This window comes from Saccopteryx leptura, chromosome 3 (assembly GCF_036850995.1).
Source record: "Saccopteryx leptura isolate mSacLep1 chromosome 3, mSacLep1_pri_phased_curated, whole genome shotgun sequence".
NCBI classification, from domain to species: domain Eukaryota; kingdom Metazoa; phylum Chordata; class Mammalia; order Chiroptera; family Emballonuridae; genus Saccopteryx; species Saccopteryx leptura.
In genome coordinates, this window is record NC_089505.1 from 100,691,315 (window position 1) to 100,711,371 (window position 20,057).

The following is a 20,057-nucleotide window of genomic DNA, read 5'->3' on the forward strand; positions in this document are numbered from 1 at the left end:
CTGGGTTCAATTTCCGATCAGGGTATACAGAAGAAGTGACCATCAGCTTCTTCATCCCTCCCTCTTCTTCCTTCTTTTCCTCTCTTTCTCTCTCTCCTCCCCTCCCGCAGCCATGGCTCAAATGGTTCAAGCAATTTGGCCCTGAGTGCTGAGGATGGCTCCATGTCTTTGCTTCAGGTGCTGAAATAGCTCGGTTGCAGAGCAACAGAGCAGCTACTCCAGATGGGCAGAGCATCACCCTGTAGGGTGGATGCCTGGTGGATCCCAGTTGGGGTACATGTGGGAGTCTGTCTCTGCCACCCTGCTTCCCACCTCTCACTTAATAATAATAATAATAAAAAAGACTGTGTCAGAGATTACAGGGTCCTTGGTGGAAAGGGTCAGGGGTCTGCTGTTTAGGACCAATGAGCAAATGTGAGTGCACAGAGAGCTCGGCAGCAGTCATCTCATTGGTTAGATTGGGGGAGGGCGGGGCTGCAGCGGTCCAGCACCTCTGGGCCTCTCACCTGGCTGGGGCATCGTCCACTCTTTGCACTCAAACAGGCTGCTGGGCGCTGACAGCTCACCAACACCTGCCCAATTTGCCGCCCGGGCACGGAACTCATAGAAGTGGCCTTCACGAAGGTTGCTGACCTTGAAGAGCAGAAAGGACATAGTGAAAACCAAGGCTGGGGAGGAAGGAGCAGAGGTACAGCAGTGGGGAGAGAGGTTCAGAGGGAGAAGTCCGTGGGGGCTTTAAACACGATGGGCCAAGTGGGTCTGCGCTTGGAAGTTAGCTGGAACGTCGAGGCCAGGTGCCTGAGGCCTCTCTTAGTCTCAGAGCCTCTGGCCGTGACTCAACCGCACAAGTCAGGGCCCCAGCGGGGTGGCCACATGCCAGCCTTACCTTGCAGACCTGGGTGGGGACCGGCTGCTGGTTGACCGGGTGCCAGTCCAGCTCCTCTGAGTCGTGCTGGTCCAGGAAGTAGCCCAGGATCTTGCCACCTCCACGGCGCTTGGGGGGTTTCCATCCAATGACCATTTCATTTTTCCCGCAGCTCAGGAGGATGAAGTCATATGGGGCAGATGGTGTAGCTATTGGGGGGCCAACGGGGTGAGGCCAGGGGCATTTACTATGTACTTACAGGCCCTGAGGAGCCACCAAGCCTCCCCCAGTGGGTGCTCACTCTGCTCTGACCGTGCTAACTTTGCCAGAGGTGCCTGCTGGTGACCCTGACTTTGCCCCTGGGAGGGCCTGAGGCCACTGCTACTTCCTTCCCAAAGGAAAGGGTGGTCAGGGAGGGTGAGCTCCAGCTCCTTTTAAGGGGGCTTATCCCATTGGCCCCCTGGGTTTGGACCCTCCATGATGTGGTCTGTAAGCCCCTGCTTTCTTCTCAGCCCAGAGCTGCCCCTCAGACTCTTGCAGGCTGGACCTGCTCCTCGGACTTACCCAGAGCCTGCTTGACCCTGATGGGCTCAGTGGCCGCTGAGCTCTCCCCTACGCCGGCCTCGTTGACGGACCTGACACAAAACTCATACTCCTTCCCCGTCCTCAGCCCGGGAACCGTAAACCTGGGAGAGAAACGCAGTATTCGCGGATGGCCAAACAGCTTGCAGACATCTCTGAACTTTCTAGAACAATCTTGTGGGGTACAGGGTCACCAGCCTGGTAGGATTTGAGGGTTCTGGGCCAGTTCTTATCTAGAGATATTGTCCTTGCCCCCAAAGGGCTGTGTGCACCAGGGTGTGTGTGGGGGGGTGAAGTCTTCAAGATTTTAAAGTTTGGAGGAAGATGGTCAAAAAGTACAACCTTCCAGTTATAGGATAAATAAGTACTAGGGTGTGATGTACAGCATGGTGACCACAGTCAACGCTGCTGGGTGACTCGTGGGAAGCTGTTGGCAGCTCCTGAGAGTTCTCATCACAAGGAGAAATTTCTTATCTTTTCTTATTATTGTATCTCTATGATAATGGATGTTAACTAAATCTGTTATGATAATCACTTCACAGTATATGCAAATCAAATCATCATGTTGTACACATTATACAGGGATTGCATGTTAATTATTTCTCAATAAAACTAGAAAAAAATGATTTTAAAGGATGTGACTCTTCTAGAGCCTGCCATTAAAATGCGAATATTCTGAGAAGGACACCAGCTGGAGGCTCATTCTGTTTCTTCTTTTAAACCCAAATTGTGCACCTCTTTCTCCTTTGTCATTTATCAACATTTTCCTGTAGCAAATCTTGTTCTACTGGGAGTCTGACCATGAGGAGCCGTAAGGACTTAAATCAGGTGTTGCTGGCTGCTCGGGACACACAGATCTGATGGGCAATATGGCTTTGTGAGGGGCCAGAGGCACCCACGGCAGGGCGAGAGGCTGGGGGACTCACCGCACTAGCCCTTGTGACAGTGAACGACAACAATGACAATAACGTGCACTTGTCTAGCACTTAGTTTTCATAGACTCTATGTAAACCCCAGGTATGCGTCGTAACACCCTCTAAGGAAGGTACTGTGGCTTACCCCTGGTCTGGGGATGAGGATGAACTTGAATGTTGGAGGGGCCCTTATGCATCAAATTGTCCCGTTTCTTTATTTTATAGGTTGGAAAAGTCCCCCCAGAAGGAAAGAGGTGTGCCAAGAGCACACAGCCTATCGGGAACACAGCTGGACCAAACCCAGGTCTCCTGAGTCCCGCACAGTGCCATTATATACATCCACCCATCCATCCATCCATCTACCTATCCATCCATCCATCCATCCATCCATCCATCCATCCATCCATCCATCCAGTATTTGACCATCTCCTAAGCGTCATGTTCTGTGGGCCCAGAGTTATGACACACAGCCCAACTGAGCTGTCTCACGCCATTGCCCTTGGCAGTTCTCCTGGGCAGTGGTGTGCAGTCTCGTTCCAGCCGTGACCCCTGTAAGGGCCACCTGCCTGTGTGCAGTGAGTTCTCTGAACATTCCAGAGGAGTGTGCCGTCCCCCATGTGTAACTCGTTCCCCAGGCATGTCACACCTGTCACGTGACTTTCCTTCAACCCCTGCCCCTCCTCAGGGAAGGACACTCAGGGCAAGTGGTGGGGGGAGATGTTATTCCAGGGACAACCCGGATTCTGAACTAATTTGTCAAACACCCGATTTGGAAACCGAAGCATAACAAATTACGGATGACCTCTTGCAGCTGACTGTGAAGTGCCGAGGACCAGAGGGACACAAACTCCTGTTGCCTTTTCTGGATAAGACGGTCTCCAGGCTTGTGGCCCAGGGCGAGAGGAGCCCAGCCAGGTGTGCACAGGGCCTGTCCAGTCCTCCGGTGGAAAGGGAGGGGGCGGGTGTGACTACTGAGTTCCTTATCCCACAGAGCCTCACAACGGAGAGAACTTGGGAGCCCAGAAGCCTCAAGGCTTCGTGCCTGCAAAGACCCAGGCCTGGGCCTCCACCAGTGAGGTGAGGATGGCGCCACGGAGGGGAGCGGGAGTTGAAAAGGCAGGAGGACTGGAGTCTGAGCAGCTCAGAGGGGGTGAGTCTCTGAGCAGGGGCACCAGACACGTGGGGATGGGTGCGGAGTCTGAACCCAGGCTTCCCTGCTCCTGAAGCCACTGTCGCCCTGCACCCTCTGTCTCTGTCTCTCTCTCTAAGCTCCTGGAAGGATGAGACCTAGTTAGTCACCTCTATCTGCAAACAGGATGTCCTCAGCAAGCGTTTGCTGAAAAAGGCCATCTGGGTGGGGTTCCAGTTCTTCCACTTACCAACCAAGGGAGTTCTGATAAGTGACTTAACCGCTCTGTGCCTCAGTTTCTTCACTTGTACAGTGAAATTAAAAATATTAGTCCAAAGATCACAGGATTGCCGTGAGAACTAAATGACGTAATATCTGAAAAGAGCTTAGAACAGTGCCCAGTGCCCAGCATCACAGTGTGAAATGGTGGGCTTCGTTATCACTATGGTCCCTCCTTGGAGGATGCCCTGGTGCAGGAAAGGGGTGGGGCAGACTCACTTGTTGCCCTGGATGGGTTTGTTGTTAACCGTTTGCCACTCGGACGACCCTGCCTGCCGGGAGTAGATGTAATAACCCAGGAGCTCTGGGTCTTCCTTCACGGGCTCCCAGGTCAGGGAGATAGAGGTCTGCGTGTCTCGGAAAGCTTGAACTCGAGCTGGAGGAGGGAGAGTAGCTAAAAAACAGAAACGTGGTCTGAGTAAAGATGCCCAGTTACAGGGCGCTAACATGGGGTGTGAGAGAGGCAGGGAGGGGCCCCACAGCAATCAGTGGTGGAAGGTGGATTCCAGATGTGCCCTGGGGCTTTGGGCAACTCTTTCCTGTGTCAGAGGTGCCCCAGACTCTTGTATTGTAAAAGTCCTCTGCCCTCTTACCTCCGAACATCTCCACTTTCTCACTCACTAAAAGCTCCCATTCATTAATCCTTACAATTATTCTCTCTCACTTAGGGGTCACCAAATCTGCAGTTTATCTTCAATCTCTAGGAAACTTGATTTTCTTTCCTTGAAATGTCTCTACTGACTTTCATGGCTTTCTGAGTCTAAGCTCCTTGAGGTAGGGACTTCCATGCATTGCTAAATAGACAGACGGATGGATTGATGAGTGATTGGATGGGTGAATGAATGGGCAGATGAATGGATGAATGAATGGAAGGGTAGGTGGATGGAAAGATGGATGGATGCTGGATACACGGAAGGATAAGTGATGCCCACAGTGGTTACCCCTGGGCAGTGGAATCATGCAGGGTCATTCTTTTCTCTCTCTCAGTTTCTCAATTCACTCCTCTCTTACTTCCCTTCTTTCTTCTTCTCTCACACTTTTGCTTTTTTTGATATTTTCCCATTTTAATATAATTTTACTTTTAGAATACAAGTAACTACCTTTTCTTTTTCCTCCTCGTTCCTCCCAACGCCTCCCCTCCCATCTTTTCCTCTCCCGTCCCTTTTTGAATTGTACGCGAACCTTGCCCTAAGCCTGACTTGTGGTCCAGAGACAGCCCACATGCTGCAGTCACAAGCCACTCACTGGCCAGACCCCAGTGAATTCTGGACCAGAATGAAAGAAAAGCACCACTTGCCCAGCAACCCATTCATACTTGTCATGAATATATATATTCATCTGGCAGGTGAGGACATCAAGGTTTGCAGCTCTGAAACTTGCCCAGGCACTTGTTGTGCTGAAGATGAGAGGTGGTGTCCTACCAGGTGAGCCAGGGCTCAGGGGGAGGGGACAGCTTAGCCTGCTCCAAGGAGGAGGCAGGAGGCTTGCTCAGGAGGCAGGTGTGGGTGCAGGTTGGAGACCTTTAGAACTAAGGGACCACATGGTCACACTCAACACCTATACTGGGCCCAGCTGGATTCTGCAAGCTATGAATTGCTGTTAGAGAAAAAAATGTCTGTACGTCTATGAGACTGAGACTCCTGCCCAGAGAAATGTGATTTCTGATGTCCTAACAGGCCTGAGGTCATGTTGCTTTTCAGCTTCGTGGTAGTAGGAGCTGTCAGGGACAGGGAAATGGGCACTGCTCTGCCCCTGTAGCCCTGGGGTCCTGCGCCTTGAATGCTGACAGCCTGCCCTGTCCCCGTCCTTTCAGTGTTTTTCAACCAGTGTGCCACGGCACACTAGTGTGCCGTGAGACATGGTCAGGTGTGAGTATAAATACACTTAGAAACTATATTATTAACTATATATTTATAATATGTGCTGTGTTAGAGTGTCATTTCGTGTCATTTTGGTAGGTGGTGTGCCCCAGGATTTTGTAAATGTAAAAATGTGCCGTGGCTCAAAAAAGGTTGAAAATCACTGCACGTCACACGGGTACCTGGCTTCCCCCTCAAGGCGATGGGCTCGCTGGGCTCTGAGGGGTCGCTCAAGCCATACTGGTTCATTGCTCGCACTCTGAAGACATACGACTTCCCTTTCTCCAGATCCAGAAGTGCGAATCTTGGGGACGTCACAGGAGTTTCTGTGCTGATGGCCTCCCAGGTGCCACTGCTTATGACCGACTATGATCGAGGAGAGAAACTCGCATTGGTGAAGCAGCTGCCTGACCCTGGCGCTGTGCTGGCCGATTCCCACACAGGCTCATTAACTTTCATCCCAGCCAAGGCTGCCCATGAACACCTGGGCTTGGATCCACCTGCCTCCTCGCCATCTCTACCTGGATGCTTACTGAGCATCTCACATTCAGTGTGTCCAGAGCTTGACCCTGGAGCTTGCCCCCACACCAAAGCTGAGAGATCTTCTATCGACAAATGTCAGACCATGTCCTGGTCTGCCCCGAACCCTCCCAAGCCCCACACCTCCCTTAGAGAGAAAGCTTCTCTAGGACCTGACCCTTGCTACATTCCATGCTCCTTCTGTCCACCCGCCATGGCTCCATGCCCCCTGCTCCTCCTTGGTGGTGCCAGGCCCCACCCCCACCTCTGGGCCTTTGCACTTGCTACGCCCCCCCCCCCCCGCAGTGTTCTTCTCCTAGAAATTTCTTGGCTGGCTCTTCAGTTTCTTTAGGCCCTTATTCAAACCTCAACTTCTTCAGGAGGCCTCCCCAGCCCTGTATCTAGTGTCAGCAGCCTCTCCTCTCAACACTTTAAATCCCCTTCCTGCTTTGCGTCTTTCTCTTTAGCGCTGCCGCTAACTATGTTACTCCTGTATCTTGTTTGTCATTGGTCTCCACCCCCTGCTCGAATGTCAGCTCCAGAGGCAAGGACTGTTGTCTGTACCAGGGCCAAGAACAGTGCCGGCACGTGGGAGGTGCCCAATCCATGTTTGCAGGACAAATAAATGAGTAAATGGATGAATTCTCACAATAACCCTGCAAGGAAGGTGTTGACATCCTCGGGGAGTTTTGGTAACTTGGCAGAAAGTCATGCATCTAATAGCTTGTGCATTTGTCATTTAAGCTCAGGTGTGGGTGTCCCCAGACTTGCTCAGGCTCCACAGCCTCAGGGCCCCAAAGGCAGCCACAAATTCTGCATCTTGGGACAGATAGAGGGTGAAGAGCCGAAGGTCATGCAAGGTGGCGAGGCACCCAGAGGCCACTCTGCTGGGTCTGGTTAAGACCTAGAAGCACCAGGGCACCCGCTGACCCTGCCTTCTCTGAGCTTCTCCCCTCCCCCAAGGCACGCTCGGCTGCTAGGGGCCTAAAACCCAGTTAGGCCAAGGAATCGCTATCAACCCCAGTGAACATTACTGAGCACTTGTGTGCTGGATTCTGTTCTAAGTTCCTTGTGCTTCAATTAATTTGATCCAAATATTGACCCCCTATGGTGTATACAATGATCATCTCTATTATACAGAAGAAGAAACTGAGGTACAGAGAGACTAAATAACTTGCCCAAGGTCACATAGCTAGTAAATAGCAGAGATAAGATTTGAACCCAGGCAGTCCAACCCCAAAGTCTTAACCATGATACTAGCCTCACTGAACAAATCTTCAATTATTATATATAGCTTTTCTGTGTTGGAAAAGTAGGATCACCTGTGAGTGTGCAGAGAGAGACCCGTGTGGATAACCAGAGCCTGAGATGGCTCTCTGGAACGTTTCTACTCATTGACTCACTAGCCTCGACTGTCCACCTTCTATGTGCCAGGGTCAAGAGCATCAGCTCGGGAAATGTTTACAGGCCCAGGGCTGCTGGCCCTGGCTGCGTGCTGAGACTTATTTCAGCCTCCTGGGGCAGGCTGTCCGGTCTGTGCTGGAGAAAGCTGAGCTTCAGAGAAGTGAGGAAACCGGCTCACCCAGCAGCAGTCTCTTCACACAGCCACACTGCCTCTTCTCCACTGTGACATCCACTCCACAGAGCTGCCCCCTGCCAGACATCGGCCCCCGCTCTGTCCCCAGTGAGAGCCACCTCCTGGTACACCCCCCCCCCCATGCCCTGTGAGTGCCGCTGGTCATGACCCTTTTGGGCGGGGACCAGCCTAGCTTCCCTCCCATTATGGTTCTGGCCCCGAAGAGGTGTTTGACTTGATGTGTGGCCTGATGCCAGCCAGACTTGGGGCAGGGAGGGACCAGGGAATAGTGGATCTTCCTATTGTTATTGTCTATGTCTCTTAATTTTGTGTATTTCCATGAATAGCCTCAAGAAATGCCATTAGAAAGTGGCCTCTCAGGGCCGGAAGCGACCTCAAAAGGTCATTTAACCCATCCCGCTGCCTCTGTGCAGTCCTGCCCAGTGAACTCTCTTCTGTGCTCTGAAGGCCCCCAGCCCGGGGGGCACTGCCTTGCTGGGGTCTCTCAGCGTTTCCCTGAACTTCCCCACAACCCTGGTCCCAGGTCTATTTCTCAGACTAGCCTGGGGCCTCGGGCCTCGGGTCTCCCTACCTTCTCCAGGGAGTATGTCAGCGGAGCTCTGCCTCGGGGTCTCGGCTCCTCCCAGCCCAGAACCACGTAGGCCTCGCGGATCTCACTGGCGTGGACATTGGTCGGGGGTGAGGGGATGGTTACAAAGTCTGGAATCAGAGTCAACCAGGCGCAGCGATGAGTGGACCCTCAGAGACCGCTAATCTCAGCCTCTCGTTTCACAGAGGAGGAAACTGGAGCCCAGAGAGGGCTTGCTTCAAGTCACCCAGCAAGGCTGGGCCGAGCTGGGGCCAGAACGCAGGATTCCTACTGCCCTGCTCAGACTTCCCACCCTCTTTCCGAGGGACATAGGAAGACAGGCCACAGTCATCTGATCACCTGAGAGCTCTGGCTCCCCCAGCTGGACCCCTCGCACCCTGGCCTCCCCACATCCCGGACAGGTAAGGGTCCATCTCTTTGACACTTTGTGTACCAGCATTTCCAGAACCATAAAGGGGGGCTTGAGTCTTGAGGCAAAGTGTCAGGAGGTTCACACGTACCTTCAAAATCATCTGTGCTGACCACGATCTTGCTTCCCAGATCAAAGGGGATCTCTAGGATGGAGAATGGAGCAAGTGGGGGAGAAGTAGGGGTGCAGGGTATGTGGGGGCCCCGTCAGGATGGTCCGGGCAGGACCTGCCCTTCTCTGGGTGCTGATTCCTCTCCCTGTTCCTGGCCTTGGCCTCTCAGCCCCTCATTGTGTGACCTCAGGCAGGCCCTTCCTGGGCCCCAGCATTCTCAAGGGTCCACGGCGGATCGCTGCTGCTCTGGACCTTGAGTGATGCTCTGTCCTCTTGGGACAAATGAAGACAGAAAGGAGAGGCGGTGTGTCTGGGGCCAGATGCCCAGGGCACGGTGGAGCTGGGAGGCACACCTAGGCCAGGTCGACTCCTCTGGGCCGAGAGGGCTGTGTCCCCTCACTCCCCCCAGCCGGGGGCCCTGAGGCAGGCTGCTTTCCTCCTTCAGATTAAGAGCTCTGTAGAAGGCGTGGGGTCCTCAGCCCAGCAGCTCCTGTGGGCCGGTTTGCGTTTCTTCCATCAGACTAGCTGTACCGTCCCCCTCTAGCCAGAGGTTCCTAAGGGTGCCTGAGTCTGTGTCTCCTCCATCAGATTAGAGGTTCCCGAGGGCTGGGCTGTGTCTCCCCCCTGGAATAGGGCTTGGAGCGGGGGCTGGGCCACCTGTCTCTTACGTGAGACAGGCCTGAGTGTGCGGTCCCTTCAGGGCTTTTGTACGCACCTGTCTGCCTCCGGGCTTCCTCGTGGTCACCCATGACAACCGGTTCTGAGGCCTTGGAGGGCAGGCTGCTGCCTGCTTTGTTGATGGCTCTCACCCGGAATCGATAGCTCTGGCCTGTGGTGAGGCCTTGGATTGGGCACCGACAGGTCCCGCCGGGGGCTTGATGGCAGGGTACCCATTGCCCAGACTCGCCCTGGCACCTGTGGGAGAGACGCCCCGGATTCAGCCCCTGCCCATGACTCATACCTTCCCAGTCTGAGCCTCTACCAGGGCCAGTTCCCCATCCTGGGCTGCCTGCCCAGCTTGTCTCAGCCAATTAAAGTCCTGCTTTCCACTTAAAAATCTGGCTCCAGCCTGACCAGGTGGTGGCGCAGTGGATAGAGCGTCGGACTGGGATGCAGAGGACCCGGGTTCGAGACCCCGAGGTCGCCAGCTTGAGTGCGGACTCATCTGGTTTGAGCAAAAGTCCACCAGCTTGAACCCAAGGTCGCTGACTCCAGCAAGGGTTTACTCGGTCTGCTGAAGGCCCGCGGTCAAGGCACATATGAGAAAGCAATCAATGAACAACTAAGGTGTTGCAACGCGCAATGAAAAACTAATGATTGATGCTTCTCATCTCTCTCCGTTCTTGTCTGTCTGTCCCTGTCTATCTCTCTCTCTGACTCACTCTCTGTCTCTGTAAAAAAAAAAAAAAAAAAAAAAAATGGCTCCAAGCTTGGGCCCCCAGGAAGTTAGGGCCATCCTCCACCTCCCATGATGGAACTTCCCACGCCCTTCACGGAGCTTTCCTGTGTGCCTGGCACTGTGCTGTGCCCTTCTCATCCACCACCTCACTGAAGCCCAACAGTCCCCAGAGTTAGGTGCGGTTCCCTTCACTGCACACATGGGGACCCGCCGCTCAGGGAGTGAAGTGACTTGCCCAAGGTCACACAGTGAGTAGTGGAGTTAGGCTTTCACTCCAGGGCTGTCCACTCCCTAAGTTGTCATGCATTCAGACTGGCCCTCAGAATCTGGGTTCTCTGAGCCCTCTGGGGACCACTGTCCTCAGGTCATATCACAGCACACATTACTGGTGGGATGTGGCAGTGGTCACATGTGGGTCCAAATCCACCACTAACGAGTGATGTGACTTTGGGTAAAGTCATTGCCCCATGCATCCCAGTTTCCTCATCTATAGAATGGGTGCTAGAGAGTCCCCCGTCCCCCTTAGATAGGGGTTGTTGGAAGGATTCAATGAGATAAGCACGAAGTTCCAGGTACATGGTCTTCCGGTCTTGCCAGTGACAGGATTACGTGTGGCCTCCCACTTGGGCCTCTGAGCCGGCAGCACCAAAGGGAGCGGGGTGTCCCTGGCCTTCCCCTTCCTGGTGTGCCCCCTCCCTCTGGGGTCCCAGCTGTCTGTCACTCAGGGGGGAGGTAGCCAACACGTACACATACACACGTGCTCCGGTTTCAGGCACTGAGTGTTTGCCCTCCCCGGGCCAGCTCCTGCTGTACACGGTCCAGAGGGCGGTGGCTGCCTCCGGTGCTGGAATGCTACGTACCCGTGAACACCCTTTTATTGCCCCTAAAGTCTACAATCCAGTTGACCTCCTGCCCTGTTCTGAGACTAGGCATGGGGCCTCCTATTTCCTGTGGCCCCGTTGTTGTCCTCGCAACCAGGCAGAGGGCTACCCCTGGGGACTCTGTCATTCAAGGGGCTGACTTACCGCTCAACGGAGTAGCCAGTGATGGGGCTGCCCCGGGTGTCACTGGGCGGGGTCCAGGTCAGGATGAGGCAGTCTCTGTTCACATCCAGGCACAGGACATTCAGTGGGGAGCCTGGGGCCCCTGGCTTCTCTGCTGGGGCATCTGAAACCCAGGGCGGGGGTGGGGAGAGAGGGGAGTGCGGAGGCTCTTCCAGTCCCTGTCCGCTGGGCAGCTGCTCCCTCCAGTTCCTGCCCAACATGCTCTCCTTGTTAACCACTCAGGGACTCAGTGTTGATCTTGGAGATCGGCACTTGAATAATAGCTTTCTCCTTTTAAACAACAGCATCTGGGGTGGTAGGCGCACCATTTATTAGGGGCCCACCTACCCCACACCCCCGAACAATTGGCATCATTAATCTCTGAGCCTCAGAGCAACTCTCCTTTTGTAGGTGGGGAAACTGAGTCTCACTGGGGAAAAGTGACTTGCCTAAGGTCACTCCACCTGGGAAGTGACAAAGCCCAGAGGCAGAAATGAACCAGAGACTGGAATCATACCAGCGCTTAGCCCTCCCTCCCTAGCTTCCACCAAGTCTGAGACTGTCGGGCTGTGTTCTTTGGAGGGTCATAGAAGGCCATAGAGATTCTTAGAGAGACTCTAAGCCAACACCCTCATTTATAGCAGGGAAACTGAGGTCCCAAGGAGAAGGAGACTTGCCCAAAGTCCCATAGCCAATGAGTCAAGGGCAGAACCCTGGTCTCCGGGCTCCAGCTGTCCCCCCACCTGCCATCGCTCACCTCTCACAAACACATAGGTGCTCTGCTCCCGGGTCCCAAAGGGCGAAGCCACCTGGACCGTGTAGAGCCCCTCGTCCTCCTTGTAGGCGCAGGACACCTTCAGGGATGCCTGGCGATCTGCATAGGAGATCTGCCCACGTCCTGAGGACCTCATTAACCTCCCTGGGGAGGAGAGGGGTCCAGTGTGAACTCATAGGGGATCCTGGCCTCACCTGGGAACCCATAGATGCTCGGGGAGGGGGGTCTAGGCAGAGGTGGGACTGGAGTGGCTGTAGCCTGGGGCTCAGCTGGGGAGTCAGGGAAGGGGTGGTGACTTCCGGGGCTTTACCAAGGTGACTGCTGAACTCTCCAGAAGGCTTGGGGTGTGGGGCAGGGCCCAGGGAAGGGGCTGGAAACTCAACCAGGGAGTGAGGATGTAGGGAAATGGTTGGGCTGGTGGCTCAGTGAGCAGTTGGAGGTTCTGTGAGGAAGTGAAAAGAAGAGCTGGGGCCCCCTGTGAGGGCCAGGGCCCATGTGAGGGCCAGGGCCCATGTGAGGGACCGGGGACTCACTCAAGGGGCTGGGGCTCCGGGAGGGGGGGGGGCTCCAGGAGAGGGACAGTGAACTGAATAAAAAGAGGGAGTGCTTGTTGAGGGGGCTTGGGAAAGGGGTGGGGCTCATGGAGAGACCTGGGTGTCAGTGAGGAGGGTGGGGTCAGCGAGGAGAGTGGGACACAGTGGACGGGATCTTACTGACAAGAGTCCCTGGGACTCAGGGAGTGGTCCTGCCCCGAGGCCACACTGTTGGGCTGTCCTGCTCTTTGTCCCACCAGAGGCCTCTCCCCGCTGTCAGCATCTCTATTCTGGAAGATCTACAGGTTGTGAGAGCATCTCAGTCCTGTTATTGCAGCTGTCCCTCAGGGCTCCTCCCCGTGTCTCCACTCCTCTGCCCCTGTCCCCAGCAGGTGCAGCCTCCCTTGGCTCAGAGCTGCGGGTGCTGGGGGAGAGGGCTGGACTCCTTGTCCTTTCGTGGCAGGCTTGGTTACAGATGGGGCAGGGGGTCCTTCTACTCCCTGGCTGAGCCACCTCTTCTTGCCTTTTCTGCCAGCCTTCTCCAGCCTTGCCTGGAACACCCCCCAGGGTCTCCCAGCTCATGGGTAGTGATCATTTACCGACACCCGCACCCTGACTCTGGAAAACCCTATGCAGCTGTCACGACCTGCCCTGACACTCCTTGGCTGTCCTGTCTCCTGGCCTTGGCTTCTGTTTCTGTTGCTTTGGATGCCATCACTTACTCTTAGGGTGCTGACGAGGGTCCTGTAGATGCGACTGCCTGAGCCAGGGCCTGACCATGGCAGGCTCTCAGCGGGCAGTGGCTACAATTGTGTCTTGGCTTCTTCCCTCCTCCCAGGCTGAGAGCCCCTCGAACTCATGCACGTCTGTGCCTCTCCCTCCCTGCCCTGGCGCCCGGCACAGGGCCTGACGCACTGGTGCTCGGTGACTGTTTGATCTGAACCCACCTGGCTGCCCTCTGCTTCCCTCTGCCTCTTCACCACCCACAACTCAGCCTGGACTAACTGGGGAAGGAACACGGCCCAGTTTCTCTTTCAGGGGGTCCCAGGGTTGGGGATGGGACCAGGGCTCTTGTCCCTCTCTTCCACCTCTGCCTCTATAGGCTGGGGACCAGGACTGGGGGTCCTCACCGTCTCGGAACCATTGGATGTTCTGCTCAGCGTCTAATACATCTTCTGAAAACAAGCAGGTCAGGGAGAAGGGTTCCTTCTCGTGGGCAAAGACTGGTTTCAGCACCGATGTGAATTCCACGCTGGGGCCAAACATTAGTCCTGGGTGGGAGCAGAAATTTGGGATAGAAACCTTCAGAGGCTGCCAGCCTAGCCTGGGACTTAGGTGTGAGCAAGGACCCTTCTGAGGTGTCCCCACTCCTCTGGGTCAGGAGTCACAGTTCCTGAGGTGGTCTTAACAAGGAAAGGGGCATGGTCCTGGGGGTGAGGGAGGGGAAGAGACTAATTTAGGTGGGACCAGATGAACCGAAACAGCAACTACTCAGAGGTCATGTCCATTTGCCTTTTTGACTTTGTTTTTCACTCAGTTTTGGCCCCTGGGAAACTCAGCAGCTGCTCTGGGACCCTCAGAAACCCCTCTGCAGATGTTAACAGCTCATAGGCAAAACGTACATGGACACTCCTTAGTGGGCAATGGATGGCTATACCCTAACGGGGGGGGGGCAGCGGGGAGGCCCGGCGAGAGGTCCCAGACACCCTCTGCCCGAAGGCCCGTCCCTCCTTTGACCTTCTTACTTTTAAAGATCTCCGAATCGAAGCCAGCATCCTTCCCCAGGTAAGCTGAAACGCAGAGCACATGAAGTTTGAGAAGGTTCAGACCCACATTCCTGCCAGATTGTGGCAGCGTGGTCTTTGGGTGTGGATTGTGAATTTATTTATTTATTTATTTATTTACATACTTACTTACTTAGGTGTGTGTTTGAGTCCCGCTCTATTAGTGGCTCTCCCTTTTGGCTTTGGGAAAGTTCTTTCATGCCTCTGTGCCTCAGTTTGTACCTCAGCAAAATGGGGACTATTTCCTAGCTGATGGGGTTGGGGTTCTGAACGAGTGAGTTTACGAGATCAAGGCCCTTGGCCGGAGCCTGATACAGTCGGTGCTCAGTAAATGGTGATTTCCTTCCTCTGCCCTAACTCACCGCCAGGGTCATAGAGCCTCCAGGAGGTAGAGCCTGGTCAGACTGGGGGTTTCTGGTGGGTCAGGGGATGGGGCAGCTCTAAGGAAGCCATCTGGGGGCTTAAAGGGTGAAATCTAAGAAATGTTGGCACAGAACACCAGAGAACAATAAGAACGCTTTTGTTCACATAGGAAATACCACATGCCACTTACTAACCTCTTCAACCCTCAAATCAGCCTGTCTGTTGATTCTAACCACTTACTAACCTCTTCAACCCTCAAATCAGCCTGTCTGTTGATTCTAATCCTCTCATGAGCAAACTGGCCCGACGCTGTCATATGACATTGGTCCCTGGAAGAGGTCCGGAAGGCTGCCCGAGGTCACACAGAGTCAGTGGAAGACTCATGATTAGAACCCAGAGCTCCTGCCTCCCAGCCCCGGGCCTTCCACCAGGACCACCACAGACGCTATGGAGATGAGAGCAGGGAGGGGCGGCCGTGGCAGTGAGTGGATGGTCTTAGGAAGGACCTGGCTGGAGTCTGGGGGCAAGAAGAAGCCTGGTGGATCGTGAGCTGCTGGCCTTGATGGAGAGGGGGGTAGGCAGTGAGGCGAGGGATGGAGGGACAGAGGGGGCTGGGCCCTGATGCCTGCCCTTGGGCTTGACTCTGGGCACAGCCTATAGGGACAGTTCGAATTCCACACACAGAGCCTGGCCCGGCAGCAGGGACAGCTGCCTTTGAGGGCAGAGTGTGGAGAAGACAGTGGAGGATGGTTTAACCAGGTCTGTTGAGCAGTGGGGAGCAGGGCCTGGATTCCAGCTTGTCTGCTACCCAAGGAGTGTGTGTGTGTGTGTGTGTGTGTGTGTGTGTGTGTGTGTGTGTGTACGTATGTACATGCAGCTTCTCTCTCCTGAGCTGTGCTCTGTCCTGGTTATGGGGTCAGGGAGGGAGAGTCCATTTCATCGAATCAGCATGAGTGTGTGAGGGCGGTAGTGAGAGTCCCCTTTGCAGATGGAGAGGCTGGGCGGGAAGTAGCCCCTCCAGGCTCACACGGCCAGTCTGCGGCAGAGCGTGAGTGCTGAGGTCTAACTCCTGAGTGTCTCCCCTGCTTTGTGTTCTGATTTGAAGGTGCCCTTGGGGTAACCTTCAGATGCAAAACTGGGAAATAGCACCAGAACCCGAATGGGGCAGTGGGGGTCAGAAGGGGAGTTGATAGGGCTTGGCCTTTGCCCCCTGAGGACCCCTCAGTAGGGCAGGGAGGGCCGGGCCACCCTCCCAGAGGCCCTGAGCTGGGTTGGTATCCAAGCCCAACCCGACAGGACAGCACAATCTTTGAAGACAGCTGGATAGGTTGTGCAGTCTGAGGGTGGAGGCCTTCACTTGTTCCAAGGGCCCCGGGGAAGTGAGCCACTCCATGGCTGCCTGGTCACCCAAGCCCAGGCCGGTACCCCTGTGCCAGGGCCTTTCCTTGAGTCTGACCACAGGCTCATGTCCTCATCTGCTCATCCTAGGTTTTCTGTGGGCTGGCATGGCCTTTTGGGGACAGGAGGACTTACTGCGGACAAGGACTTTGGCAAAGGAGGAGGCCTGGCCATAGGTGTTCTTCACCTTCACCATGTAGGTGGCTGCGTCCTCCATGGTGCATCTGAAAAGGAGAGAGGGAGAGGTGCACCCAAGACTGCTGGGCTCCCGGGCTCCACGGGAAACTCAAATCGCCACCAGTGGGTGGGGATGAACCGGACGGCCTCAGCTCGGGGACCCTAGGCTCTGGCTCAGGCTCCGCCTCTGGAAAGCCCTATGTGTGCCTTAGGGCTGGGCACAGCCCTCTCCCTGCCCCAGTGCCCACTCCTGAGAAACTGGGGACACCACATCAGCCTATCCCACCTCAGGTGAAAGCACTTTGGAAATATGATTATTATTACTGACTCTGCAGGATTAGAGAGTTTCAGTGCCTTCCCCAGGGCCACACAGCAACTGGAATTCAACCCAGCTTTCAGGTGACAAGCCCTCTCCCAGGCACGACCTCCCTCCCCATCAACACCTCTAGATCAGAAGCCTGGAGCAGGCACCGGGCACGGGCTTGCCTGAGACACAGTGCCAGCCTGTGCTAGAGCTGGGCCAGACGCCCAGACGTTCTCAATCTCAGGCCCGGGTCTCCCCTCCAACCAGGCCAACACTGTCATGTTCCCAGGGGAGGCTCAGGCCAGCTCCATCCCAGAAGCACCTAGTGATGAGGAGAGTAGTAGGCAGGATGTGGCACATCTGGCACTCATCAGCAAGCAGAGAGGCCCCTTGGTGCCCCCTTCTTCCCCTGGCTGCTCAGGTCAGGGATCCCTCCTGTTTTAAGGGCCAGTCCTATCTGCTTCTATAAGCACCCCCCTGGGCCTGCACGACTTCCTTGACTACTCAGCCGACAGGACACCTCCCTCTGTAGAATTGTATGATCAGGTATTTATGTTTACGCATCCCTACATTGCTTCTGGAGGGTACCATCAATGTCCTGTTCATTTCTGTGTCTCTGAAGCCCAAGTTGGTTGAGGTGGAGGGTTTGGTGTATCGGGAAGAACACATAGGGAGAGAACTGGCTCAAACCCAGGCCCTGTCCTGTGAAAGCTGTGCAAGACTCTTGACCTCTTGCAGTCTCTGTTTCCTCACCTGCAACAATGCCTCCTTGCAAGAACAGTGGTGGGCATTGTCGATTGAATGTGTACAGCGCCTAGCACAGGGCTTGGCACTGGAAGGAATTCAACATGTGGCAGCTCATGAATAATGCATACATTGGGGACTGTGTTTTCATACCTCCCTCCATGCATGTGGCCTCTTCCTGCAAAACCATGCTTAAGACTCACAACCTCCTATCTTAAAAACAGTAAGAGAAAAGCAATTAGTTATCTACAAGGGAGCTCCCATAAGACTGAAAGCTGACTTCTCAATAGAAACTTTACAGGACAGAAGGGATTGGCAAGAAATATTCAAAGTGATGAAACGTAACCGAAGTGATCAAATGACCTACACCTAAGATTACTCTTCCCAGCTAAGGTATCATTTAGAATTGAAAGACAGATAGTTTCCCAGACAAGAAAAAGCTAAAGGAGCTCATCATCGCCAAACCATTATTATATGAAATGTTAACAGGTCTTCTTTAAGAAAAAGAAGAAAAAAAGATAAAAAATTTAAACAATAAAATGGCAATAAATACATGACTATCAACAATTGAATCTAAACAACAAATGAGTAAGCAGAATAGAAACAGACTCAAAGATGCAGAGAATGTTTTGATGGTTGCCAAATGGGATGGGGGTTTGGGGGATGGGTGAAAAAGTTGAAGGGATTTAGAAGTACTCTTGTGACAGAATAGTCCGGAGAAGTAAAGGACAGCATAGGGAATATAGTTAATATTCTAACTGGTGCCTGGTGTCAGATGCGTGCCAGATATATCGGGATGATCACTTAGTAAGTTACATAATGTCAAATCACTGGCATATACACCTGAAACTAATATAATAATTCATGTGAACTTTTATTGAAAATAAAAAATGGTAAAAAAAAAACAAACCCTACCATCTTCTGAAATGCCTATCTAACTCTCCCTTCCACGGCTTCCCCTTGCACTTGTGTTGTGTGTGTGTGTGTCTGTGTGTGTATAAGGATTTGTGTTTTCTCTCCCCAGCAAGGAGCTCTCCCCACTTGCCTAGCTCAGCATTCAGTCCTTGCTGCTAGCCCCTGGGTCCACATTCTTCATTGTGTATATTCCAAGGCACTTGAACCGCATGGTGGTGTGTGTTACATACTGATTCCTGGGCCCCACTCCAGACCTACTTAATCTGAATCTCTGGGGGTGAGAGTAGGATCCTTCCCACAAATGGATTTTTTTTTTATTTAACAGAGACAGCGAGTCAGAGACAAACAGACAGGAACTGGGAGAGATGAGAAGCATCAATCATCAGTTTTTCGTTGCGACACCTTAGTTGTTCATTGATTGCTTTCTCATATGTGCCTTGACTGTGGGGCTACAGCAGACCGAGTAACCCCTTGCTCAAGCCAGCGACCTTGGGTCCAAGTTGGTGAGTTTTGCTCAAACCAGATGAGCCTGTGCTCAAGCTGGTGACCTCGGGGTCTCGAACCTGGGTCTTCCTCATCCCAGTCCGATGCTCTATCCACTGCGCCACTGCCTGGTCAGGCACAAATGGATATTTTAACAAGCACCCCAGATACTTCTGAAGATGCGGCCCACCCAGGAAACAGCTCCAAGGAAGCGTTGGGAATCCTGCTCTGACTTCAGGAGTATTGAGGCCTGGGAATCATGGGTTTTTCCGGGGCTCACAGTCTCACCTCCTAATCTCCAGGGTCAGCAGCCCGTAGTTGTTGGTGATTCGGTACTTTCCGGCAGGGAAGAGGCGGGGATCAATTTGCATGTCATTTTTGTACCTGTGGAGACACAGTGCTCTGCGGCAGGCTATGTGGTTCTGAGTGGAAAGAATTCGAAGCCTCTTGGACCTGGATTCCAAACTCAGCTTCATGCTGCTGAGTCACTTATGTGACCCACGGCAGCACTTTCACTGCTCTGAACCTCAGTTGTTCTCATCTGTGAAATGGGAGTAAGAATAGCACCAACCTCATAGGGCTGTTGTGCCCATTAAATGGGATAAGACATGTAAAGCTTTTCTCCAGCACTCTGAACATTATAGATGCTTATGAGTTCATTTCCCTTCTGGGGGCAGAGAAGAGGGAGTCTGTAATTAGGGATAGCTGCTCCTTCCCATATCGGGGTACCTGCAGGAACCAGGTCCCAGGTTTTCCCTCTTCCGATGTAGGTTGCCAAGGAAGGTACCCCCATCCCTACTTCCCTGTCGACCCCTCAGGACAGCAGGGTTTTTTTTTGTTTTATTTTTTATCTTGGCTCTTGTTAGAATCAGCTGAGGAAGCTTTAAAAAAATCCCCATGCTCAGATTTTAAACATAAGTCTTTGGGAATTTGCATCAAAAACAGCTAATTATTGTCCTATAGGCATTCTCCTCTTATTCTAAAGGAATAGAATCTATCAGTGAGCCACTAAATATATAATGTCTTTCCTAGCCTCTTTCTCTGCTAGGTGTAGCCATGTGATTAAGTATTGTCAACAGAAAGTAAGACAGGTCTCATGTGGTTGCCTCTTTCCTTCCATCCAGAGGCAGAATATGGCCATGATGATGCCATCTCACCAAAGGAAGACCAGGCCTGAGTCCCTGGGTAACTTGGGAGCAGAGCTGCTGTAGCTGCCCCACCCTTTCTACATCTGACTCTTAAGTGAAAGAAAAATAAACTCTTTTATTTAAGCTATTAATAAATC

The 20,057-nt window shown here is 53.4% G+C and overlaps 1 protein-coding gene across 2 annotated transcripts in view; it reads right to left on the reverse strand.

The window, feature by feature from the left end:
• MYOM3 (myomesin 3) overlaps positions 1–20,057 on the reverse strand; it is a 52,041-nt gene that overhangs the window by 21,639 nt on the left and 10,345 nt on the right. For both annotated transcript variants that reach the window (XM_066375432.1, XM_066375433.1), the window contains exons 6-19: positions 19,061–19,156; positions 16,285–16,373; positions 14,350–14,394; positions 13,735–13,875; positions 12,054–12,215; positions 11,279–11,420; positions 9,570–9,769; positions 8,834–8,887; positions 8,316–8,443; positions 5,811–5,994; positions 3,989–4,163; positions 1,430–1,551; positions 887–1,074; positions 507–633 (exon numbers count right to left, since the gene is read on the reverse strand). In XM_066375432.1, coding sequence (XP_066231529.1) covers positions 507–633; positions 887–1,074; positions 1,430–1,551; positions 3,989–4,163; positions 5,811–5,994; positions 8,316–8,443; positions 8,834–8,887; positions 9,570–9,769; positions 11,279–11,420; positions 12,054–12,215; positions 13,735–13,875; positions 14,350–14,394; positions 16,285–16,373; positions 19,061–19,156 — 1,853 coding nt within the window. The remainder of the gene's footprint in view (positions 1–506; positions 634–886; positions 1,075–1,429; positions 1,552–3,988; positions 4,164–5,810; positions 5,995–8,315; positions 8,444–8,833; positions 8,888–9,569; positions 9,770–11,278; positions 11,421–12,053; positions 12,216–13,734; positions 13,876–14,349; positions 14,395–16,284; positions 16,374–19,060; positions 19,157–20,057) is intronic.